General features: G+C 50.2%; 6 protein-coding genes across 6 annotated transcripts; all 6 read right to left on the bottom strand.

Moving 5' to 3' along the window:
• Positions 1-16: 16 nt before the first annotated feature.
• On the bottom strand, positions 17-7495 carry M431DRAFT_513945 (hypothetical protein). Its single transcript, XM_024920126.1, has 6 exons — positions 6937-7495; positions 6008-6322; positions 5859-5956; positions 816-5804; positions 608-757; positions 17-552 (listed from the first exon to the last, which is right to left on the bottom strand). The coding sequence occupies exons 1-6, from the start codon at positions 7086-7088 to the stop codon at positions 356-358; spliced, it is 5901 nt and encodes a 1966-aa protein (XP_024767701.1). The 5' UTR covers positions 7089-7495; the 3' UTR covers positions 17-355.
• Positions 7496-12245: 4750 nt separating this feature from the next.
• Positions 12246-14430, bottom strand: M431DRAFT_487974 (hypothetical protein; the record flags this gene model as incomplete). The annotated part of the gene is made up of 5 exons (XM_024916520.1): positions 12246-12277; positions 12350-13335; positions 13397-14079; positions 14134-14344; positions 14408-14430. 5 exons carry the CDS (start codon positions 14428-14430, stop codon positions 12246-12248), a joined length of 1935 nt encoding a protein of 644 aa, XP_024767700.1.
• A 407-nt stretch (positions 14431-14837) lies between these two features.
• On the bottom strand, positions 14838-16517 carry M431DRAFT_128840 (hypothetical protein). Its single transcript, XM_024912381.1, has 6 exons — positions 16288-16517; positions 15845-15901; positions 15686-15785; positions 15418-15632; positions 15281-15360; positions 14838-15223 (listed from the first exon to the last, which is right to left on the bottom strand). Exons 1-6 carry the CDS (start codon positions 16368-16370, stop codon positions 15177-15179), a joined length of 582 nt encoding a protein of 193 aa, XP_024767699.1. The 5' UTR covers positions 16371-16517; the 3' UTR covers positions 14838-15176.
• A 224-nt stretch (positions 16518-16741) lies between these two features.
• M431DRAFT_156211 (hypothetical protein) lies at positions 16742-18613 on the bottom strand. Its single transcript, XM_024912949.1, has 3 exons — positions 18546-18613; positions 17847-18411; positions 16742-17794 (listed from the first exon to the last, which is right to left on the bottom strand). Exons 1-3 carry the CDS (start codon positions 18585-18587, stop codon positions 16860-16862), a joined length of 1542 nt encoding a protein of 513 aa, XP_024767698.1. The 5' UTR covers positions 18588-18613; the 3' UTR covers positions 16742-16859.
• A 258-nt stretch (positions 18614-18871) lies between these two features.
• Positions 18872-20845, bottom strand: M431DRAFT_513937 (hypothetical protein). The gene is made up of 4 exons (XM_024920125.1): positions 20616-20845; positions 19994-20549; positions 19487-19924; positions 18872-19426 (listed from the first exon to the last, which is right to left on the bottom strand). Exons 2-4 carry the CDS (start codon positions 20525-20527, stop codon positions 18986-18988), a joined length of 1413 nt encoding a protein of 470 aa, XP_024767697.1. The 5' UTR covers positions 20528-20549; positions 20616-20845; the 3' UTR covers positions 18872-18985.
• Positions 20431-21761, bottom strand: M431DRAFT_334218 (hypothetical protein). The gene is made up of 3 exons (XM_024914376.1): positions 21118-21761; positions 20616-20648; positions 20431-20549 (listed from the first exon to the last, which is right to left on the bottom strand). The coding sequence occupies exons 1-3, from the start codon at positions 21451-21453 to the stop codon at positions 20520-20522; spliced, it is 399 nt and encodes a 132-aa protein (XP_024767696.1). The 5' UTR covers positions 21454-21761; the 3' UTR covers positions 20431-20519.
• Positions 21762-23514: the final 1753 nt, after the last annotated feature.

The raw sequence follows: 23514 nt of genomic DNA, 5'->3' as shown, positions 1-23514 counted from the left end.
TAGCCACACGAAATGGATTGGATCATGATAATGTACTCAATTAAACGTTCAAGTCTGTAGTTTTACCGCGGGTTCGGCAATGTGATTGCTCTGACCAAACCCCCATTCCTCTGTGTGCTGGAAATATTTCCTGCTTTTCGCTACCATTACATGTGCATTCCTTCCTTGAGGCCTTTTATCACTTTGCAAAAAGCTCTCCGCCCAATTCCATACATTTAATACATTTTTCATCATTCGCAATATACTATTCGGTATTAATAGACTGATCCGTCCAACCACGCCGTCTAAGTAACTAACCACCTATGCTTTTATTCCATCATGCTGCATCAAGTTCCACGACTCAACTGTCAGCAGCTCATGACAAATGAAACGCTCCCTGCCCTTCCCTGATTGCAGTGTACAACTGCTTTTTGAGGATATCCATGGTAGTATAATCTGGAAGCTTTAGATAATTCACGCACGTCATGACGCTCGGAAGGTAAGCGTCTGAAGTGTACGGAGGCTCGCTGGGTTTACAAACAACAGTAAACATCGGAGTTAAACTTTTAAACCCTGGTATACAGTAAGCACATGTTTAGATATATCCCACGACTATGGAAATACTTACCGCCAATGGGAAGCTTTGGGCTGCCCGTGGTAAACTGTAGGAAATCTCGTCGTTGTTTGAGATCAAGTTCGCTCATAGTCTGCAGCAAGTTCTTGACGCTTCGGCTGTCCATGTTGTAGCCATGGTCGGCCTTTATCGAATCCATGAGGGCTAGATTAATAAAGTCAGCTATGCTCATTTCCATAAGATATTCCAAGAGTAAACTCACTCTCAAGACTCCAGTCCTCTTCTACTCGGCCAAACAACGAGACCAATTCGTCTGGCGTAAAGGCTCTCAGTGCCGTGTAGGGGAAAACTTGCGAGAAGCCAGTGCGGAAGGCATCAATCTGACGTTTGACGCCAGATCCCAGAGTCATGTCAATGACCTTTTCCAAGTATAAATCAACATTCTCAATGGTGACTCGCTTTAGAGAGCCGTGCTCTTGGAGCTCAATATCTGGATAGCCAGGCAGGGTAAAATCGAGACAGAGGTCCTCTAGCCTCATATTGTCAATCATAATTCCCTCAGTATCTGCCACTTTCTGCGCAGGCGTGCGGGCTGGGTCTTCGTCAATTTCCTTCTTGGCCAGCACGAACTTTTTGATCGTAATGAGTGAGCGAGCAAGACCAGGATCGACAACCTTGACTGCTCCTAGAGATGGCTTAACACCAGTCAAAGAGGCATCTCCGATTCTGAAAAAGATGGGGTTCAAATGGATATCAATGATACGAGAGTCAATCATTGACCGAGCCACAAATTTTCCGAGAGCTTTAAACATGTGAAGAATGCGCTCTCCATTCGGTGTAGTCGCCTCCTCAGCACTGAGTGGGCGAGGGAACAGTCCTGTCTGGCCGCTCACAAACTCGTCCGACCCAGCAGAGTCGACTTCACGCCAAAGCTTGAGCTTCTTCTTGGAGAATTCCTTCGACACTGTTGAGTAGAATTCAAGAGTTGGGCCCAAGCCAGTGCCCACTTCCTCGAAATACTCCACCTCTAGTATGCTTTGAGAAGCGCCGTACAGTTCCATAACTTTCAAAGCGGATTCGAGAATCTTAAGTCGGGAAATTCGCACCTTTTGGCGCTGGAGGCGGCCCAAGAATGGCCGCTCGTTGGAGCGGTCTCGCCGGTTATCATCCGTAGAGTGCGCATTCTGCCAACGAGCCATTGACCTAGCATATCCAAAGGATGTCGATTGGAGGAAGAGATGTCGCGTCTCAAAGGGGAATAAAAAGGGGTAAAGGCGTGCTAGGTCTTCAGACCAGCTTGGCAAGCAGCTGCTTGCGACGATCAGTGGCTCCTCGAGCTGACGATTGAGCTTGGCCGTAAGCTTTGTGTTTACAAACTGCGATAATGGCTCAACGCGCAGGCCAATGAGGCTATTCCGATTCTCGACCAAAACATCTTCTATGTTGGCATTGAGATCGTGAAGGATGTTGAGAAGTTTCAAGATGGAAGCAGTGATTGGATGCTTCGCCAGTGAAGCCGCCATCCCTTTATCTATTTCTCCATCAACTTCGGCGTTGAAGCTAGTCGTCCTGGACTCTGCAGGGGGCTGCCCAGAAACTCTTCGAAACTTGATGGGATGTGTCGAAGACCATATGTTTTTATTACCGTGGTCATTCGCAGAAGATGTCGACATGTGAACGGCGCGGTAAATGGTTGTCTCGTTCGGAATAACCTTGCCATCTAGAGTAAACTCAATATGCCAATCTTGGGGGATAGTCTGAAGTATAGAGGCGTAAGAAGCATGCCGTGATGAAGGGTGGGGTGCTGCATGAGCACTGTTCCTATACAGTACTCGATCGTAGCCATGAAGATTTGCTCCCGGTGGTGTCGCAACTCTAGAGTTATCATCTTTTCGAGTCAAAATAGTGTTCTCAGCAGCGACTTCCAGATTGACGGCAGAAGTATCTGCCTCTCCTTTCTCCCCAATGTCTTCGTCGAGCTCACCGACAATGGCATCAAGAGCAGTACTATCACCAGCGTCATCGTCATCGTCATCGGTGAGCTGCTTCTCGTCTGCACACTCCAAGGTAGGCTGCGGCGCCTTGTCTTCATCGGGAGGACGAGTCGGGGGAGTTGTTACATCTGCTGGTGATCTGAAGAGCCTGGAAGACCGCCGTAAGGATCCTTTGTCGTTAGAGGGTCCGGCAAGTGGTGGCGCGCCAGACATCTCGGCTGATTTACTGTTGATGTTTCCAGAGAATCTAGAACCCGAAGACGCAGAAGATGTCGGTGGCAAGGGTGGCTGTTGCGTAGTCCCCGGCAGAGCGGGAGGCTGCTCAGTTGGACCGGCGCCTGCTGTAAGATTCTGGGATAAGCCAGAGCTGGCTATAGCCGCAAGAGCCCTAGAAAGTCCATCCCTTCGGGAGATCCTTGGCCGCTCTGCTAAGCTAATTCTTGGGCGAAGATAATCGTCCAGAGACTTGAACGTAGCAATTGCGTGAATGGACACCATGATGTTTCGATAGGGGCGCGGAATCGATAATTCATCGTCCGCGACGAGCCTCAGTTTAAGTTGCTTGCCCAGCATTGAGGCCGGACTGCTGCGATTGCCCTCAAAGCTGTTTTGATGAACTGTGATAACTTCAAAATGCTCTGACCTACTGAGCAGATCTTGTAGCTTATGAATCAGCACACTAAATGGCGTGGCTTGTGATTCAATGATGCCAGTTCTAGATCTAGATTTTGTTGGGGGACTCATGAATACTTCCAAGAAGCTTGCCTGAGCAGAGTGCGCCAGCGCTTCGTCGGGATTGCTGAAAACTGCGAGGAGCACCCTTACCATGCCAGAGGCCAGGAGCTCTGCGCTAGTAATGCTTTCCAGGATATCGGAGTCAAAGTACGACGAAAGCTTTGTAAAGAGCATTCGTCCAGTTTCCGGAGACAATGTTTTGGATGTGCGAGTCAAATAGAAGGCCTCGAGCTCGTCTGCTAGATGAGATAAAGTTTCGAGTATCTGTGTGGCCTGCGTTCGCATGTCTTGGCTGCGACCGTCTTTCTCGTGGGCCTCTAGGAATTTTTTGGCGATGGCGACGATACGGGACTTCATTAGTTGAACATTGGAGACGTAAGGAAGAGATGCGGCATCCAAGGACATTGATGAGCCACGAGAACTGGCTGGCGATGCGTCACTAGCGTTGAGCTCGTTGTCGACATCCTCATCATCGCCACCAGAAGAGTGGTGCTCATGAGCAGCGCCTTCGTCCTCAGCCTCTTCGTCTTCATTGTCATTGTCGTCGGATTCATGATCTGATGACGGCGCGCTACTATCGCCAGCATCAGGCAAGCTCAACCTTCGAGACCCATTTTTCAATTTGGAAGGATCCTCCTTTATGCTGGGCTGGCCATCATCCAAGGCTAATTTTTGTATCTCAAATATCACGCCCTCGCGATAAAGCTGGTATCGATAAACGCTGTCAAGGCGAGTAAGGAGTAACTCAGTCGCTTGAAGACCTAAAATAACCAGCGAAGGATGATCTTCTTGTGACAAAATTGAAGCCAAAAAGGATGCATAAGGTACTGGTGCCAATGCCTCCGCAAGTAGGCTCTCGTCCAAGTTGGAGAGCATCTTTATCTGGGCAGTCAAGACTTTCTGGCGCACGTTCAGGTTGATTGTGCTGGAGAAGGCATCCGTTAATGTCGGGAATATGATGAGCACGAAACGGCGAACTTGGTCCTTGCAATCCTCCAACAGTTCAAGTCGGCGGTCGTTGTGATTCGGATTGCTTCTGCCGCTCAAGGATGACGGCGTAATCGGCTCAATCGCATCGTGCAACTCCATGAAGTCTCCCACAGCAACCCCTGCATTGCGAGGCAAACCCGGAAGCAGCTCGCATATGACATTGAGAGCTTCCACAATCTGCTCGCGAGGCCGATGAATAAGCGCCTGCATGACAATCACGCTATCCAGCTTAGATGCTACATCTTCGGTCCCTGTTGGAGGAGAGACGCCCGTCAAAATCTGATAAAGCGTCTCCACCACGTTTAACTTGAACAGCTCAGAAGAGAGCCGAGGGCTGGCCCTGGCGGTGAAGGCTAGTACACGGAGGAACTGAGTATGGATATTGGGTCCAATGAGATTGGTCGTCCCCGGGACAAGAAGGCGTAATATTGCGCGCAGAAGGTCAACGCTGATCAACTCTTCGAGCTTCGATGGGTGATACTTGAAGCTTTCGGCGATACCAGAAACACACAAGGAAGCTTGCTCCACAACTCGTTGGTCGTTACTGTTAAGGACATTCAGGAGGGTTGGCATAACATCTTTAACCACAGGGAACGAGTCGTCGGGAATGTTCCGACAGCAATTGGCCGCAGTGGTCACAGCCGTTCGCTGCGTGCTGGTTGCAAAGAAGTCAAGGTAAGATAGGCACGCTGTAAGCCCCCCTTCTCGAACGATACTAGAAGGATATTCGGTTGAGATCTTCTCAAGCGTACTCAGAGCTTGCTCGGCGAGATCTATGAATGAGATTTCAAGAAGCTTTTGGCAGAGAACTGGGACGGCATTTCCATACACAACATTAGCAATGCTTGCGGGTAGAGCTTCCATGAGGTTCGCAAGGCAGCGACAGGCCAAGAGCATGATCTCTGGGCTCTCTTCCTTGGACATGAGCTGAACGAGCTCTTTGACGAAGGCGTCGGGAGAAAAGTGACCCGAGAGATTATCTTCATTAGACACTAGGAAAATCTCGGACAGCTCTTGCAGAGCGATCACCTGGACAGACGAATCTTCACTACGTAGGCTTGCAAGAAGTTCCCGAAGTCGACTAGACAAGCCGGTCATCATGCCGGTCAAAGCCCGCAAAGTGCTGGAAAGGCCAGAGTCATGGTCTCCTGGGCCGCCGTAAGCGCCAAAGGGATCGTCTTCGTTCTCGTCGTCGTCTTCATCGTCATCATCATCGTCTTCGTCCTCGTTTTCGTTGTCGTGGTCATTTTCATGTTCGTCCTCGTCTTCCTCTTCGTCCTCTTCGTCTTCATCGTCGTCGTTGAATGAAGCATGTTCGATGGAGGTTGTGCCGCCGTCTCTACTCAAGTCATCTTCCTCTCCATGACCATCGCCTTTGCCAGTCTTTGAGGATTGTGCACCTTCCCTCTGAGGTGACGAAGAAGAAAAATGATCCTTGTCATCGCCCATGCCGGTCATAATGGCATCCTGATCGGAAGCATTCCCTGTGAATAGTTGTGAATCTCGACTTGCAGGCATCGAAGTTACGGTGGCTTCAGGGGACGAGTTAGCAAGGAAGCCAGATGCTGTGAGATGTAGAGGCAGACCTTGGGACTGGTTAGAAGTTCGCTTGCTTCGAGCTGATCTTCGGCTACCAGTATTAGAACTGGGAGACGTATCCATGGCGGCGGCTACAGCAGGCACCCTGCTCTCAGAGATTAGCGGCATGTCCAAGGGAAACGAGCTTCTGACTAACTCGGCGCCATCCATATCCGCTGCAGCCCTCCCCTTCCGCGGCAAGGTTGAGTGGGATGAATTAGGTACGGTTTCTGGTGGTGGCGGGACAGCAGCTTCAGGAATCTTTTGTCTCTTGGACCGTCGAACCGAAGAGCTAGGTTGGGGTCCGGTCGCAAGATTCTTCTCCGCGCTCGAAACTTTTCGCTTCCGGGACGACGACGACGACGACGACGACGGTGGTGGTGGGGGAGCAGTTGGAGGCGAGGACTCTGATGAGGCAGCAGGAGCTCGAGCCGCCTGGCTCGCTGCTTGGCGGGCGGAAGATCTGGTTATTCTGGGAGACATGAGAAACTTGCCGACAAGACTGCTTGCTCGTGCCCAAGGTGCAGACAAAGAATGGGGTTTTGGGGTGGGGAGAAGATGCGGGGAGGAAGGGTTGAGAGAAGAGGTTGATGTTGAGGTTGAGGATGCTGCCCCAACGGCGATATCGCAGCTAAGAGATGACGTTGCGCCAGGGTAGAGATGGAAGCGGTGCTTGTCGAGGGTGTGAAGGGATAACGGTGCCTCCAGCAGCTTTCTTTTTGTCTTGGCCTGGGTCAGAGTGAATAGATGCGGCACTGGCTGGTCTATGCTGGGGTGAGGTGATGCGAGGTAAGGCGAGGCCAGGCGAGGTGACGGGAAATGGAGGCTCCGGCATGCAGAGCAAGTACCTCATCCACCACGGCACTACCGATGGCAGTACTTTGGCGTGCAGAGGCAAGAGTTAGAGTTTGAAAGGGCCAGAGCTTCGCAGTTGGGCGATAATGATAGATGTCAAAGCAGATCAAATCAAATCAAAAATCAAAAATCAAATCAGTGCTTCCAGGAAGGGCGATCAATGCGCCAGTCAAAGGGAGGGCCAGCAATGCGGCCTTCAGCTGTAATATCAACTGTAGCCAAACTTCATACCTTTGGACAGTGGCCGCTACAGGCCTCGCGGCAGCAGATACAGCGGTTGAAGCAGCGGTGGGATTGGGCGAGGGCGTGGGCGTGGGCGTGGGCGTGGGTGAGGCCGCGGGAAGTCGCACTTCGTGGTCGGTTGCCGTTGTTTGTTCTGCCATGCCCAAACTACGCCATCAGGAGGGCAAGCACGAGCTTAGTAGGCAGGAAGCACGAGAATAGATAAGACGGGAGAGGGTGATGAGGTCGGGTGCGATAAGAGAGACACAGGACAAGAATAGAGTATAGTAGACAAGAACAAGAACAAGCAGCAACGGCGGCGGTTTAGGTAGGTTTAGGTGTCGAGATGGAGTTGGAGATGGAATCGGAGCCCAGCAGAGCAGACGCGCGCCGCTTGTTGGCGATGCACCGACTTGCTCCTCATCTGAGACGCAGAGTGTCGAGTCACTGCGTGAGCGACCAGAGCAGAGGAGCCACAGGATCAATCAGCAGAGACTGGAGGTCAATCAATACTGGTTAACTGGTAGCTGGAACTGGAACTGGTGCTCGCTGCCCACTCAGAGCATTGCAAGGTCCGAGAGTGATGGAATCGAATCGAGCCTGTACTCGTATGTAGCACTAAGTTTGCTATCCGCTTAGAGAGCCGTCGGATGGTGGGGCCATTAGTCATTATGAGAGATATTCAACTGTTAGAGCTGTTAGTAAGGCGCCGGCTTTGAGTGTCACTGTCACTGATGTGATCCATGGGCCGAAAGGCGGGCTGTGGCTACACGCGGTACTAAGTCGGTACTAAAAAGCTTAAAATCCAGTTGATGCTTTCAACCACATGGACGATGGCCGATACTTGATTCTCTACCCACATGGGTATATACTAGGTATCTAGTAATAGAGATAGTATAAAGAAAAGAATCATTAAAGGCACTACAACAGGCCATTTAAAACATCTCTCAGCTTACAAGGCGTTTGGCCAACCACGACACGTACCTTGATAGATAAGATACAACCTCCAACAAATGGTCGATGTCCACCCCCTCAAGCCACCACTTTACCTTATTTCGATAGCCTCCCCCATGCAAAAACGACAGATAAAAATCCCTACCTTGTCACTGTTCATCCATCAATCCAGAGACAGCTGCATGCTCGTACATTAGCACCATGCGCATACCTTGGCTGCAGCTTAGTCAGGATGCAGCACACTCACATGGGCTCATTAGCTCCGTTGCATCCTTTTTTCACATTTGATCTATCGGTGTGAATATCCAGCGCTGTGCAGCTTTACCCTGGAGGGGGGCAGCGGGGAGACGGTGGGGCTAGCTCAGGTGCCCCTTTTACTGCTCCCCCAAGCTCGCCTGTATATCTATCGATAGAATACTCCTTTGCTGGGTCAAATCTTTTCCATGTTCTTCTCGCGTCCTGGGAGACCCTGAAATACTCAAATACTCTTCGCTAGAGGTCGGGGCGGGCTCGTTTTCATTCCATCTACGCGACCACGATATACGCATGTTATGACCATATACGGATAGACAGACAGACATTCAACGACAGCATCAACTTTAAAGGCGCTTGTTCCCAAGGTAGGTCTGTGTGCCCGCGCTGTCTGTCGATGGAACCGCGTTAACGCGTTTGTCCAGCGCTACATAATTCATTACTACAATGCCTGAGAGCGAGGTTTCCGCTCCCCCCAAGGCTGAGGCGGCAGAGTCGCATGTTGCCGACAAAACTAGCCCTACACAGAGAGCCACACCCCGCTATGCCAGCGCAACTGCTACGTCGACAGTAGCCAGGACTTCTGTCGGCCCCGGTGCTCGATCTCCCGCCTTGAACAAGACGCACACTCGTTCATCTCCCTCGGTACATCGATCTACTGCTTCCACGTCCGGCCTGGGACATCGAAGCGGTGCCAGCGTCGGTGCGGGCGACGATGCCGTCAAATCTACATCGCGAAGAGAGAGCACCGTCGTTTCAGCAGAGAAAAAGGCCGGTGCGACATCCACTACCGCCACCGCCCGTCGATCCACCGTTGGTGTCGGTGCGGCAAGTCCCAAGCCCACTGTTGGCCAACGGACCAAGCCGAGCGGGAGCTCCGAGTCGATAGCTTCGACCAGGACACCAGTCTCTCGAAGCACGGTTTCATCGAGTGCCGCAGCCGATGCACGGAAGAGACCAGCTGCACCGGGCATAGTCACTGGGGCCGCACGACCATCCACACGGACTTCAGTTCGCGATGCGCACATTGACAGCCCCAAACTTGACGAGTTAAACTCCAAGCTAGCCGATAAGGACAAAGAAATTGAGTCGCTCAAAACAGAACTGACTACTTTCGAAAGCACTGTGGCCGAACTTCGTCAGCAACTCGAAACCAGTGGCCAGCAAGCAGAGGACGGCGGTGCTAACGAGGAGCAAAAGGATGCGCCAGATGCGCCAAAGACTGATTACAATGCCATCATACGCGATCTGGAGGCTCAGCTGCAGGAGAAAGCCGAAAAGCTTAGCGCTGTGGATGCAGAGCTCACCGAGGCCGCCCGCGCTAAAGAGCAAGGAGGAGAAACACTCGATGCTCTGCGGAAGGAGCTTGAGAGTCTGAAACTCGAACACCAAGAGAGGGTTCAGGCAACAGAAAGCCAGGGAGGAGAAGCTCTCGAGGCACTGCAAAAGGAGCTCGAGGCCTTGAAGCTTGAAACCCAAGAGAAGATCAAGGAGGCGGAGAGCCAGGCAGCAGAGGCCCGCGATGCTCTGCAGAAGGAGCTTGAGAGCCTGAAAAACGAAAACCAAGAGAAGCTCAAGGCGACAGAAAGCCAAGGCGGAGAAGCCCTGGATGTTCTGCAGAAGGAGCTGGAAAGTCTTAAGCACGAAAGCGAGGAGAAGCTCAAGGCAGCGGAGGCACAGGCAGCAGAGGCTCGCGATGCGCTGCAGAAGGAGCTNGAAAGCGAGGAGAAGCTCAAGGCAGCGGAGGCACAGGCAGCAGAGGCTCGCGATGCGCTGCAGAAGGAGCTTGAGAGCGTGAAGCTTGAAGGCGAGGAGAAGCTCAAGGCAAAGGAGAGCGAATATGAGCAGGCCATCCGTGACTATGCCGCCCAGGTCGAGAAGCTACAGGCTTCCGTCTCCGACAAGGCAGAGTCAGACACTGCGGTGGCAGATTTGCAATCCAAGTATGAGGCGACTGTTCAAAACCTGCAGCAGCAGGTTGACGAATTAACTGCTTCGAAAAACGAGCTGGAATCAACCATTGAGTCAGTCAAGGCTGAGCGCGATGCGCTCAACGGCAAGATTGCTGATCTCGAAAATGACATCCTGGAGTTCAAGACCAGGCTCGCAACCTCGGAGACAGCAATCAAGGAGGCTGAGGCCAACGCGGACAGCGACAAGTCGAAGATCCAAAGCGAATTGGCCGCTCGAGACGCGGAGCTTGAAGCTACTCGCAAGAGCGAAGCTGAGCTGCAAAGCACAGTTGGGGAATTGAAAGCTACGCTAACCAGCAAGGATGAAGAGGTCTCCAGCCTGAAGGCCATGCACGACGAGCGCTTGAAGCAAATTTCTCAAGACTACGAAAACGAAATTGAAAGTCTTCGCGGCGATGCCTTCTTCAAGCGGAGATTCGAGGAGTTGGAAAAGCAGCACAACGAGCTTCAGTCATCCGTGGCCCAAGATTCAGAACAACATGCAAAGGCCCTAGCAGAGGCAGAAGAGCGCCATTCGTCAGCCGTCAAGATTCTCGAGACCAAGCAAGCGGAATACGAGGAGGAGCTTGCCAAGATCAGAAACCTTCACGCCGAGGAGTTGACATCTGCCAAGACTAGTGCCGCAGAAGCCCTGGATGCTCATGTCAAGGAGCTTGATGCCATCAAGGCTCGATGCGATGAGCAGCTGCGTCTTGCGTTGGCAGACGGAGAGGCTTCATCTGCCGAATTCTCCAAGTCCCTTCAAATTTCTCATGAGAAGCTGCTGGATGAGCTCAAGAGACAACATGAAGAGGAAAAGCAAGAACTAGTTGCTGCCCATCAATCCAACCTGACAACAGCTACCGGTCAGCACGAGTCAGCTTTGGCCGCGCTGCAGTCGAAGCTTGAAGAGGCCAACGCGCTGCTGGAGAAGACGAAGGCCAACAACATCCAGGAATTGGAGGAGGCCAAGCGTGAATTGCATGGCACACATGCGGCTGAGATTGAGAAGCTCGCCGCTCAGCATACAGACGCAAGCTTCTCGCTCAAGGAAGAAGGGCTCCAGATGAAGCAACAGCTGGACGAGCTGCAAGCTGTGTACAGGCAGATGGAGACTGCTCTAGATGAGTCCAAGGCCAAGAGCGCCAGCCTGGAAGAGCAATTGTCAGCTCAGACTGCCACCACCGGATCCCTCCAGGAGTCTCTGCAAAAGATGCAGGAGCAGCTCGTTGCTGCCCAAGCCGAGGCCGACGAGGCCAACCAACAGCTTGCCCAGGAAAAGATGGAGCGTATGGTTGCGCTGGCCGAGCTGGATGCCGTCAAGAGGCCTCAGGATTCAACGGCTCTCAACAACCTCAAGGCTGAGCTCGCTTCCGTCAGGGCAGAGCTGCAAGCCACCCAGGCTGAGCTGAAGAAGAAGGAAGATGTCGCTCGGAATGACTATAATGACTTGAACGACAGCATGACTACGCTGCTGGAGGAGGCTAACAAGAAGTCGACCGAGTCACAGTTGCAAGTTGAGCAGTTCATGAAGAAGCTCGAGGACGCAGATGACAAGTACGATCAACTGCTGGCCCAGTTCAAGATCAAGAACGCAGAGCTAGCTGAGGCTGAGGTATGTTCTATGCACCCATCCCTTTTCTCACAACTGACCCTAACCATCACGAATAGGCTCAAGCCGCTCTGTACAAATCCAACAGCGGCAGAACCGCCGGCTTAGATGACGCAGCCGAAGGCGACGAAGATCACTCTTCAACAGCATTAGCTTTGGTGCGAGAATCCCTTGAAAATCGCAGCCTTTCCCGTAATCCCTTCTTCACAAACTCGGCTGACGGTGCCTTGATTTAGCTAACCGTTTGAAGTAGCTCAGCAAAGTTAGATTGACGGCGAAGCAAGTCGATACTCTCGATCGGGAGATGAGAGACCGCAACTTACAGTAAGCAGTTTACTACTTGGGGCTCTATTGCACAACCTATGAGAACGGCACGCTGACTATTTTTTTTCTTTGAACAATTCAGACTTCTTAATTCAATCACGGACGTGAAGATGTCTTCTTAAAAGGGCGGGAAATTTACTATACTCTTGTACATCTTAATTAATATTTAGTGGTAATTAACATTGCCTTGTATTGAGCAGTTGAATCAAGACTTGTAAAACAATCTACATTTTATCATGAGTCGCCATGAGAGATCCTGCATCGTGACACGTTAGCAAATATATATCAAAACAACAATAGACTGTAGCCTATAATATTATTGACTTACCGATAAACGTAGTTACCAGGCGGCTACGAACTTGGCAAATATCCTCTGGGACAAGCCATATGGTGGCTCCAAGCTTACGAGCGATGCTGATACTCAACTTGGCGTTCATGTATGCGTCTTCTTCTGTTTGGCCGGGAGTCACCAGGTCATAGTCGACGTAGCTGCTCTTCATGCCGTTCAACACGTCCAAAAGGAAGATACCAGAGCCAATGGCCGGATCCTTGAAAGACCGGATAGATGAGTTGCGACCACCCTTCTTGGACATGTCGTTGGCCCATCGAACCATTTCAGCGTCGGTAATCTCTCTCTTGCCGAGCTTCTGTGCTAATGAGGACAAAGTCACCGTAATGTTCTTTCGCATGAGTTGCCATACGAGTCCCAGCGTCAATGTTCGTTGACCGTCAGTGATATCTGCTCCTTGGATGCCCACAAGAGAAAATCCATTCTGTTTGCCAAGCTCAATGACATAGTTGGTGTTCTCGACGGCCTTGAATCTGAGCATTTCGCCTCCGTGAGCAGGAGCCTTGTTAACATGGCGCCAGTTAACAGAACCGGGGATGACTTTGTCGTATGCCTGCAGAAGCACCGATCCGTCTCTCAAGTCATCAAAGAAGGAGACTACAGCAGGCTGCACATCCAAACTGTTGAGCCATAGGGTGAAGACTCTTGCCTCGCGTTCTCCCTCTGCATCAAAGTCTTCAACCTCCAGCTTCTCCTCTTCCGTGATGGGGTCAAGCGCAGGATGAGTGTTGAAGAGATTGGCCACGAATGCCAAGTTAAGCTTCGGGTTACCCGCAACCAATGATGATGGAGTCAAGAACTTGCGGCATCCAAGCTTGTCAGCTTCCTGCAAAGTTTCCTCAGCTCTCTGCGCGAGATCTCTGGTTTGCAAAGCGGCCCGAGTGCAGCCGTACTCGGATCCAATCTGCGCGAGAAGAACAGTGTAGTTTTCACTGTCCTTCACATCGCTAGAGAAATTTGTAACTCTGAGGGAGAAGGACAAGTCAGTAAATTTATCATGAAAAAAAAGAAGAAGAAGATACGGACCTTCGAGGCCAGTTTGCGGCCTTCAAGTGGTAGTTGAACCAGCGAAGCAGAATCTGCTCCGGGGGCAGTCTCAGGAACTGTTCTAGAGTTTCATCCTCCTCCAGTAGCCGATAGAGCTCAGGGTGCAGCTTAATATCAATTTTACCCAAAAGACCTCGTCGGATGATTTGCCAAATAAGACCCAGGATAAGATGCTCGCGAACTTCGATGATGTCACCAGCTCCAATGTTGACAACGGAGCAGCCGATACCCTTGCAAGACTCAATGACAATGTTGTTGTTCTCGCTCATCTGGAAGGCATTGAGGGTCTTGGTCTTTCGTCCAGGAATGTTCATTACTCGCTCATCGATAGTATCAGGAACGCTATCGTTGATGAGCTTGGCAAGCACCAAACCGTCCTTACATTCATCAAACATTTCGAATGTGTCGGTAGGGAACGGAAGTCGGCTTCCAATATCTGGATCACCGGCCAGCACCGCATTGATATGGCGTGTAAACTCAGTTCGTTCATCTTCGTTGATTGTGTGTGTGGTGTTTGCGTTTGATCCCTGCACTTGGATCTTACCACTCACGCTGCCCTTGGACGCATGGCCGTGGGCAGGTCCAGGTCCAGGCTGAGCCGGAGTAGGGCCTGTAGACATGCGTTTCTGGGCGACCGACCCAGCGCGCAACTTCGCAATAAGCTACCAAAAACATTAGAGAGACTGCAAAGTGAGGCGTGATATGACATAACTGACGCCGACATAGTCCTCCAGCTCCACTCGTCGCGAGGAGTCCAGATCTACCTCTTTCAGGGCCTGTCTAACAACATCGTATGGCTGGTTTTCGCTCTGCTGGGTTGCCTTGATGGCAGTTGCTTCGTCGAGGTAGCCTCGGTCTTCGACGTCTAGGCGCTGGAAGGCATCGGAGAGCTGGAAGATCTCGTTCTGCGGAAACTGAGGAAACTTCCTGCGCAGCTGTTAGATTCACGAATATACAATGACATTCCGTACCAAACGGAGCTCTACATACCTCTGTAGCTTGAGGACGTTCATAATGGACGATGCTGGCGATATTCCACTCTGCAAGATTGAACGTTTTATGTTCGGAATTGAAGGAACCGCGCGGCGCTGAGAGGCAATAGCTATGGTTAGCTAAGGAGGGGGTTACGACAGCGACAGTCGTCAAAACCCCACACAGCCACAGTCTCCCCCCCACGCTAAACTGTTAGCTGCCTATTCAGCTGGAGCTAAATAGCTCAGGGCCATCGTAATACAGAGTACGAGTACAAAGCAGGCACCTGTATTTTACTACTGCTGCCTAGGTATAGGCAGACTCCATTTATATACAGCTAAGAAGCGATTAGGTATGCTTATTTTTCTAGGTACGCATAATGATAAATGATCAAGTTGATGACATGTGATGGTGATTGTGTGATAGTGATTGTGCAGGTTATAAGTCTCCCAGGTTATAAGTCCCCCATGTATTAAAGAAAACAAAAAATAAAACTGTTTTATTACTAGGTAGCTATTAGTTACAACTCCAAAATATCGCAGCCTGTTTCAGGCGCATATTCGAACACCATTATAACTAGCATAAGTTTCTGCCTGGCAATGCCAAGCATCCCATATCCCACAATGAAGCTGTATCACATTCTTGAAAGGGGAAAACACCTGGAAACCCGAGCATTGTACAAAACGATCGATGGGAGAAGAAGACGTAGGTAGAAAGAGAGTAACAAGGCCAAGACTCCAGATACTCAGTCCACTGCCGTAATACGCTTCGACATTTGTGGCCTCTACTACTCAGCAACATCAAGATCGTCATGGGCGGGAAGAGGGCTCTCAGCTGGACAAAAACATCAATATGTAGGTTCAAGAATCTGGAGCAAAGTTACCACGTTACCTTTCCTTTCGTCACCGTTAGTTCCATTCTCCTTTCGGTCACGATCATCGCGCTCATCCTTTGCATCGCGATCACGGTCCCTATACAGGTAATCATGTCAAAACTTCGATTCATCTTGATGAACTTCACAACCTTACCGGTGTTCAGGGCTTCGAGATCGGTCTCGGTCCCTTCGGCTATCACGATCATAGTCTCTGTCGCGATCGCGGCGCTCCTCTTTCCGTGGAGAATAGTCGCGGGTGCTGCGTCGAGGGGATGGTGATCGTCCACGACGAGGAGATCGAGGTCCACGACGGTCACGATCACGACCAGATTCGAAGCGCCACGAGGCTGATGGAGGCGTTCTGGCCCACTAGCAGCGCGTTAATATTGTCCAACGATTCGATTAGATCTGCAAATACATACCTCGATCTTCAATAGGTCGTCTCGGCCAATGCGTTTGTTGTGCATTTCGTGATACGCATCATCGGCATCACGTCGGTCTTCGTATTCGACAAATGCGAACCTGAGAGCGGTCAGCATATCTGAATCTGGCGACAATTAAGGGCCAAAGAAACCACCCACAGTCGACTGGAAGTAGATCGTGGGGCAGGAATATCGCAGCGAACCAGGCGCCCATATCTATCAAACAGACTTAATATTAGCGAATGCCATCACAAGGCAGAAGTGGAAGGCGCAGTCGCCGGGGGTAGCCGTTTCTCGGGCAATCTTCATTGACTGATTTGCCCTGCGAAAGGAGGTGCAATCTAACTATCCATTCAAACAGAGAACAACCTCGAGGCGATGGATGAAACGCATTGGCCGACGCGGCAGGAAAAAGGGAGGAGGTAGGTTCAGGCGTCAGCGGGGGGGAGAGGGTTGCGAGGGCATCGACATCGACGTGGGATCAAATCTGTCCATCGAAAGGAATCCCCCGTTGCGGTATGAGACGAGGCGCGGGCGAGGACGAGGACGAGGGCGAAAGCGAGGGCGAAAGCGTGAGCGTGAGCGTGGCGTGGTTGACATACCGTTCGAATTCGTAGGCAAGGTCGCGGGCGCGGGTGCCGTGGCTGAAGCCTGTGACATATAAGGTAGTGCCGCCGCGAGACATTTTTTATTGTTTGCAAAGAAGAAAGCAATCAATCAATCTGGAGTCGTAATGGATCAAGCAGATGATAAAAGGTGAATGATCCTGGCGTGTGCTCAGTTGACGTTTGCAGATGCTGAGATTAGTTTGAGGTTAGGTAGGGAAAAATACTAGACGGAGATTTAAACCAAGCCAAGCCCAAACAGGTAGGATTATTTAGTAATTAGCACTTCTCCACACTTGTACAAATAATGACGACGACAGTGAAATGGACAAAACACCAAACCATTTATGTGAAGATGTAAAACTATGTATTCACAAGTCATGAAATTTCCATAACAAGAACTGTAAAGTAAATATAATATTTAATATTCAATATATCTATATTTGAATTTGCAACTTGTATATCCTGTGCATGAAATATGCGAGTAATTATTCATCTAGTTAGTCATTATCCTATTCCCTTCATCTTCATCCAATATTATCTACCTTCATTGTCACAATTATATATCATCATCGACCAGTAAGAACAAACTTTCCAGTTTCAACCCTATATTTCCATCCATCACGAGTAAGTGCCGCTCCCACGGCTTGTCGGAGTGGTGAAACGCCCCCAGCACTGTGATGGCCCAGACCAGTTATGATGGTCAGGTTCCGGTGCGATGATTGGCCTTCTCGTGATTCATATCGTGATTCACGTCGTCTTTGCCACCAATCTACAGCTCGTTGTCGAGCAATTCGCACACCATCAAGAACAGACACGCCGTGTAAATCAACTGTCGTGTTAGTACTTTGTTGGTCGACATGTATGTCAGCTGCAGCTGATGTAGCTTCCTGGGCACGTTGTCCAAGTTCGCGAGCCTGTTGTGCATAATAACCTGCCGCCTGTCGATATAGCGGATTTGATGCTCCGCGCCGGTAAAGAGTTCCGGCAGATGCCATAGCGTCTTGTTTCTGTTTATATAAGGCATTTGATGCTTGAAGCGTCCGGGTGAGATCAGTACCGGCTCTTGTCACTGGGGGAGACTTGTGGCGAGCTCCCTTTCTTTCCGTCATAGCATCAACAGCCGCCCCCGCCAACCCTTCTATGTCTTCATGTGGTAGTGGCGTCAACCTGTAACTCAACTCAAGTTTCTGGTTCATCGATCGTTTGCTGAAGTATGTGTTTAATAACGATGCAAGCTCAGCAGAGGAAGTGGACATTGGTCCCGTTATCTGAACAATAACTTCCAAATAAATTTCTGGGACCCTGCGATATCTTTGTTTGAGGTCGCCGGCAGCCTCCTTCTCCGTACTTGTCAATGGCTCGCTGTTTTCTTGCAAGAGGTGTTGATCCAAGATTCCTATTACAGTGCCAACTTTGGAGTTTCCGCTTTCAGCATACATTATGGAAACTTCTTCTGTGGACATGTGTAATCGCTTTGCTATGTAGGTAACAGCTGCTGGGGCTGGAGTGCGTTAGTATCGTATCGGGCATGCGTTGTGCAGTGATCAACTTACTGTTCAATCTGCTTGAATTGCTCACGCTGGTGTTATATCCTGCATCACCAGCCTTGCCAGCAGATTTGGCCCCAGTGTCATGAGCGTCGAGCAACCCATTCGATGAGGGAGCTTGATCACTTGTAGATTGTATGTATTGTAAATTGAGCAGACTATCCAACGCTGCGGCAACGACACCATTTGCGTTAGTCAGGACTTGCCTAATGTCAACACCATCTATTCTAGGGAATAGGCTCTGGAGCTGCAAAATGTCTTTCTCCAAAACTTCAGATTTGGACAACTGTGAATCCGATGAAAGAGTATCAATACTTTCATCATCCGATGTCACGTTTCCCTGGTTCAACTTGGAGGCAGGGGAAGCGTCATCAATCGGATTCTGATCTTCGTGTTCCGTAAATCGATATGCACCGCTTGGATCGAAGCTGCTGGCTTCTTCGAAGACCACATTTTGTGCGAGACCACGCAAAGTGGAACAGGCTTCATCATAGCCGGTACTGGTACTCAGATCATAGTCACTCGCAATAGCAACAATTAGAGAATCATCCAGCAGGGAGTGGAATGAATCCTAGCGATAAGATATCAGCATCTGAGGACGGTTGGGATTGTTTTGCCATAGTGCAGTGGAGAATATAGCTGTAGTAGAGAGTTCAAGGCAAAGGTTGGAAACAACTACAGCGATTAGAACAAGGAAAGACATACTCGTAATTGTTGCAGTTGTGAAGGGAGAGCAATATTACTCATTTGATAAGATACTGATTAATCGGGAGCATATTGGAGTAATAATTGTTGCAAGCTAGGCCAAACACTGGGTAAGATGCATCACTATAATCCGTCCATTAAGTACCTTTCTGGCTTAGTTCAAAGTTTATTACGAAATTACATAATACCATTACTTACTTAGTATTAGGCAACTTGGCAACTTACTATCATCTGTGTCTATGGCAGGGTAAAAACATTCTCTATGGGCTACCAAACATCACAAATCCTTATCACATCACAGAGAAATAACTTTGCTCTCACAATTGTAAATTTTTACTGCTTTTTTGAATTTTGCACTACAAGCCTAATTATCCCTTTTTATGTCATATTATCATGTGCTATTCATACCCAACTTTAATAGATTTTTCCCTTTTATAACTTTATGCCTGGTATGTTGAGGCGGAAACGTTGCCACCACGGCCAGTCCAGTTGACGTGGATGTCCTTGCCCTGGGGGTACTTGTCGCTAGCATGCTCAGGCTTGATGTGGAAAGTGTGAGCACCAAAGTAGTCACGCTGGGCTTGCAGCAGGTTGGCGGGGAGGTCCTTGGTGCGGTAGCCATCGAACCATGACAGAGCGGTGCCGAAGGCAGGAGTGGGGATACCGAGCTCAGCAGCCTGAGCAACGACGGCTCTCCAGCCGGGCTGAGCCTTGTGGATGGCCTCGTTGAAGAAGTTGTCGAAGAGCAGGTTCTTCAGGTCGGGCTCGTTGCGGTAAGCAGAGGTGATGTCCTTGAGGAAGACAGATCGGATGATGCAGCCACCACGCCACATGAGAGCGATGGAGGGCTTGTTAAGCTTCCAGTTGAACTCACGGGCAGCCTGTTACAAGTGTTGCGTTAGCTCGAGTCTCCAATCTTGGGTATATCTGTTCCTTCTTACCTCCTGCATGAGCATGAAGCCCTGGGCGTATGAGATGATCTTGGAGGCATACAGAGCCTGCTCGAGGTCCTCAAGGAACTGCTCCTTGTTACCCTCGAACTTGCCGCTGCCACGGGAGACATAGCGGAGCTTGGTGGAAGCCTCGGTACGCTCGTCCTTGATGCCAGACAGGCATCGGGCCAGGACGGCCTCGGCAATCAGGGTTACGGGCATGCCGAGGTCGAGGGCGTTGATAGCAGTCCACTTTCCGGTTCCCTTCTGGCCAGCCTTGTCCAGAATCTTGTCAACCAGAGCGGTGCCATCGTCGTCATTGAAGTAGAGGATGTCACGGGTGATCTCAATCAGGAAAGAGTCAAGAACGCCCTTGTTCCACTTGGCAAAGACGTCACCAATCTCCTTGCTGGAGAGGCCAAGACCACGCTTCATGATGTCGTACGCCTATGAGACGAGTGTCCGTTAGCTATGCGCACGGGGCATTGAAATGGAATTGAGCTTAGACGAGCTTACCTCGCAGATGAGCTGCATGTCACCGTACTCGATACCGTTGTGAACCATCTTGACGTAGTGACCAGCACCTTCGTCACCGACCCACTCACAGCAGGCCTCACCGTCGCTCTTGGCGGCAATAGCCTGGAAGATGTCCTTGATGTGAGGCCAGGCCTCCTCGTTACCACCGGGCATCAGAGAGGGGCCGAATCGGGCACCCTCCTCACCACCGGAGACACCGGAGCCGACGAATCGGATGTTCTTGGCGCTGAGCTCCTTGGTGCGGCGGTTGGAGTCGGGGAAGTGAGAGTTGCCACCATCGATGATGATGTCGCCAGCGTCGAGGTAGGGCAGGAGTCTCTCGATCCACTCATCGACGGCCTTACCAGCCTGGACGAGGAGCATGATACGGCGGGGCGACTTGAGGCTGTCGATGAACTCCTTGTCGTTGTGAGCGCCAACAACGGACTTGCCCTTGGCCTCGTTGGCCAAGAAGGAGTCGACCTTGGAGACGGTTCGGTTGTAAGCGCAGATTGTGAAGCCATTGTCAGCCATGTTGAGAATCAGGTTCTGTCCCCTGAGGAGTGGTCATGTCAGCAAACACGGCGGCCAATTATGACCCGGAGGGGAGGTTGCAACTTACATGACAGCAAGGCCGATGAGGCCAAGATCCGCGCTTGGAACATTGTCAGCATTTCTTGAAGCTTGACCGGGAGTGGAGGAATCAGGTTGCGAGGCGCCGCCAAGCTTGATGTTTGCGAGGCGAGCGCTACCTCAGGACCATGAGCAGAGTGCAGAGAAAGTAGGAAAAATGCAATGGCGAGTGAGAAAGAAGCTCGGGAGACGGGAGACGCGGGGAGACACAGAGCAAGCATCAAGCAGCTGCCGGTAGCTACCGGCAGCTACCATCAACAATGATTCCCGCAGCCATCATCCCACCGCAGCAAATCCCAGAGCTCGACACCAAATACAAGAGACTACAAATCTCGCCTCAATTGCGTGCGGGAATTGAGGTCATCCCAAGGTGACGAGCTGGGCTTTTTCAGGGCGGGGTGGTGGGGTAATGAATGACAAAAGACAAGGAGGGGTTGAGTGAGGCAGGAGGAGTAGGAGAGGAAAAAAAGAAGCTGAGGCCGGAGACTTACACTGGGCCAGACATTGCGAGGGTTGTGTAGCAGCAAAGGGGTATTTTTTAGGATTCGAAAAAGCAACGGATGTTGATTCCAATAGATGGATTGCGGATGGAGAGAATGGAGGAGAGAATGGAGGAGAGACGAGGGACAGATAGGGAGGGACGGAGGTAAGTAAATATAGTGGGATGGTGGGATGCATCTTAGTGGGAAACACGGGGCCCGGAACGGGGATGCGCGCCCAAGCTTGGAGGCGCCCAGCAACGCCCAAGAAGCAGGAGGTTTGGGTTTGGGTTTTGGCTTGAGAACTCGGCGTGTGATTGTGATTGGCCGAGGGCGACGCATCGTCATCGCTGCTCTTTTACCTCATACAAATGTCTAACCAGTCTATAACGCTAGCCACGTTTTATCTCCATGCTCGTGGCTTGAAGGTGCTACAATACGAGTATGTACAAGGCCATGCTATTCCATTACTTACTACTACTGCACGGCACTTTTCGTCTCGTCTTTGTCTGGCATCGTCTTGTCTTGTATCGTCTGGTGATACCCTCGGTGCGGGCAAATCCCACCGAAGACGCACTGTTACTTGTTACGGTACTACTCCCTCTCCTATGGGAACTTTCCCGGGGGCCGCTGTGGGAAATTCCGCATTTCCGTCCGCCGTGTCTCTCTCTTCCACCGTCTTCTATATTAGCCCCGAGACAAGGCACCTATTGCTGCATCGGGACAATCCATCCATATGAGCGCAATAATCGTATTTGCTTGCCCCACCTCACGGCAGCTATCATAAGTTACCTCTCCGGCTGCCTCGGGCGGGGCGTCATTTGAGCCCGGAGGCTTTCAACACACGCAAAGCATCATCGTACATAAGGTAATCAATGACTGTACAAACCTACCGGGCTTGGTAAACGGTGCTGCCCAAGTACATGAGCAATAGCTTAGTAGCCCTGCCTAGCTCAAACTCCAAATGCTGTGCCCACCTGTATGTTCTAGCCTGCTTGCTTACAGTGCGCAACCCTCAGCCTTCTTCTCCCCCTGCCGGCATCTCCTACTCAGAAGCACGATAATCCCCAGTTTTAAATGGGGATCAAAAGACGCTTTTCTCCCCTGTAGGAACTTTCAAGACGAAGGCGATTTGCGAGCCTCAACAAACCCCAGCAGCCAACCCGGCGCCACGGGAGCGGAGGGATCCATGTTAGTCGCCTCTTGACTGAAACGTCGCTTGTCAAAGCACTTGTCGTCTCAAATGGATGTCATCTGATTCTCCAAAACATTCGCCGGCCAAGCAACACGGAGGATTTATTATACCGTGCATGAAAGCGTTCGCACTCTAATGGAAATAAATCATCCTCAACGGCTTGGAAATTCAAGTCTTCTTCGGCCCCACCTTGAAGAGTGAGGTAATTGGTAATACTCCGTCCATTGCCTATTATTGTGGCTACGGGCCGAAACAGTCGACACCTAAGCCACGGGCATGACTGGTAAGGGGGGTGAAGAGGAGAAAAGTGCCCGGTGATGTGGGATTATGATGTTCATGATTTGCGTACTTTTATTCGCCCTGTCCACAGAGAGGGAAACTCCAAGAGCCATCAGCATATATTACCCATACTCAATTGCCGTTGGAAGAGTTCAATAGCCTCTTTCAGGTTGGGCAACCAGCCTTTCATTTGCCGCTTTGCTACCCGTTGCAATAGCCTACGTGTAGCATAATACTTTACAGCAGAGGCCGGGCAAGTTCTCATCCTCTTCTGCTTAGTGCCCACCAACACCAGATTAGTGCCCCATATGTCTGGTGTGGTTTCGCCTTGCCCGCCTTATGATATAATGGTACAGCTCGGGATAAGTTGCTGGATGTATAGGTAAGCAAGCGGGTGACAGGTGAAAAAATAGGAAACGCAAAGTAAACATGTGCGTACGATAGAGTAATAAGGGCACCATTTGAGATGGGTTACACGTCAACTGAAGGTGTGTATTATTGACTGCCGTATGCCGATAATATGCCCCGTTCCCTTTTCTCGATAACCGCTTGCCAAGCCTCGACGGGTAGCCTCCGCCGTGAGAAGTCTCCAACTATCCAGTGGGCCAATCAGAGATTCCGCTGAAGTACCTTGCGATAAGCGAGTGAGGTGCAGAAGCCTTAAGGAGGGCTTATAAAGCAATAGTATAGGTAAGGACACTATTGGAAATACAAGGTTATTATAATAAGAAAATTGAATTATATTTTTAATAAATTAAAAATAGAAAAGTAAATAAAGTTAATTAAATTAAATTAAATAAAATAAAATAAAAATATAAAATAATTAATTTTATTTAATTAATTTTATTATTTTATTATTTTATTATTTTATTATTTTATTATTTTATTATTTTATTATTTTATTATTTTATTATTTTATTATTTTATTATTTTAT

Source organism: Trichoderma harzianum (assembly GCF_003025095.1).
Source record: "Trichoderma harzianum CBS 226.95 unplaced genomic scaffold M431scaffold_29, whole genome shotgun sequence".
Classification (NCBI taxonomy): Eukaryota; Fungi; Ascomycota; class Sordariomycetes; order Hypocreales; family Hypocreaceae; genus Trichoderma; species Trichoderma harzianum.
The sequence above is the reverse complement of the archived record's forward strand: the minus strand, read 5'-3'. Positions and strand labels throughout refer to the sequence as shown.

What these genes read in the sequence shown, in the direction of transcription:
- M431DRAFT_513945 (XM_024920126.1), bottom strand. Translation starts at nt 7,088, where the DNA reads ATGGCAGAACAAACAACGGCAACCGACCACGAAGTGCGACTTCCCGCG. An exon ending in GTAGCGGCCACTGTCCAAAG is followed by an intron (nt 6,323 to 6,936) that starts GTATGAAGTTTG and finishes CATGTCTCCCAG; the next exon opens with AATAACCAGATCTTCCGCCC. An exon ending in AACTTCTAACCAGTCCCAAG is followed by an intron (nt 5,805 to 5,858) that starts GTCTGCCTCTAC and finishes CGTCCCCTGAAG; the next exon opens with CCACCGTAACTTCGATGCCT.
- M431DRAFT_156211 (XM_024912949.1), bottom strand. Translation starts at nt 18,587, where the DNA reads ATGAGTAATATTGCTCTCCCTTCACAACTGCAACAATTACGA. An exon ending in CACAACTGCAACAATTACGA is followed by an intron (nt 18,412 to 18,545) that starts GTATGTCTTTCC and finishes TCTTATCGCTAG; the next exon opens with GATTCATTCCACTCCCTGCT. An exon ending in CAATTCAAGCAGATTGAACA is followed by an intron (nt 17,795 to 17,846) that starts GTAAGTTGATCA and finishes AACGCACTCCAG; the next exon opens with CCCCAGCAGCTGTTACCTAC.
- M431DRAFT_128840 (XM_024912381.1), bottom strand. Translation starts at nt 16,370, where the DNA reads ATGTCTCGCGGCGGCACTACCTTATATGTCACAGGCTTCAGCCACGGC. An exon ending in CGATCTACTTCCAGTCGACT is followed by an intron (nt 15,786 to 15,844) that starts GTGGGTGGTTTC and finishes GACCGCTCTCAG; the next exon opens with GTTCGCATTTGTCGAATACG. An exon ending in TAACGGTGACGAAAGGAAAG is followed by an intron (nt 15,224 to 15,280) that starts GTAACGTGGTAA and finishes GTTTTTGTCCAG; the next exon opens with CTGAGAGCCCTCTTCCCGCC.
- M431DRAFT_334218 (XM_024914376.1), bottom strand. Translation starts at nt 21,453, where the DNA reads ATGACGATGCGTCGCCCTCGGCCAATCACAATCACACGCCGAGTTCTC. An exon ending in CTCGCAATGTCTGGCCCAGT is followed by an intron (nt 20,649 to 21,117) that starts GTAAGTCTCCGG and finishes CAATGTTCCAAG; the next exon opens with CGCGGATCTTGGCCTCATCG. An exon ending in CTCATCGGCCTTGCTGTCAT is followed by an intron (nt 20,550 to 20,615) that starts GTAAGTTGCAAC and finishes ACCACTCCTCAG; the next exon opens with GGGACAGAACCTGATTCTCA.
- M431DRAFT_513937 (XM_024920125.1), bottom strand. Translation starts at nt 20,527, where the DNA reads ATGGCTGACAATGGCTTCACAATCTGCGCTTACAACCGAACCGTCTCC. An exon ending in ACATGCAGCTCATCTGCGAG is followed by an intron (nt 19,925 to 19,993) that starts GTAAGCTCGTCT and finishes CTCGTCTCATAG; the next exon opens with GCGTACGACATCATGAAGCG. An exon ending in GCTTCATGCTCATGCAGGAG is followed by an intron (nt 19,427 to 19,486) that starts GTAAGAAGGAAC and finishes CACTTGTAACAG; the next exon opens with GCTGCCCGTGAGTTCAACTG.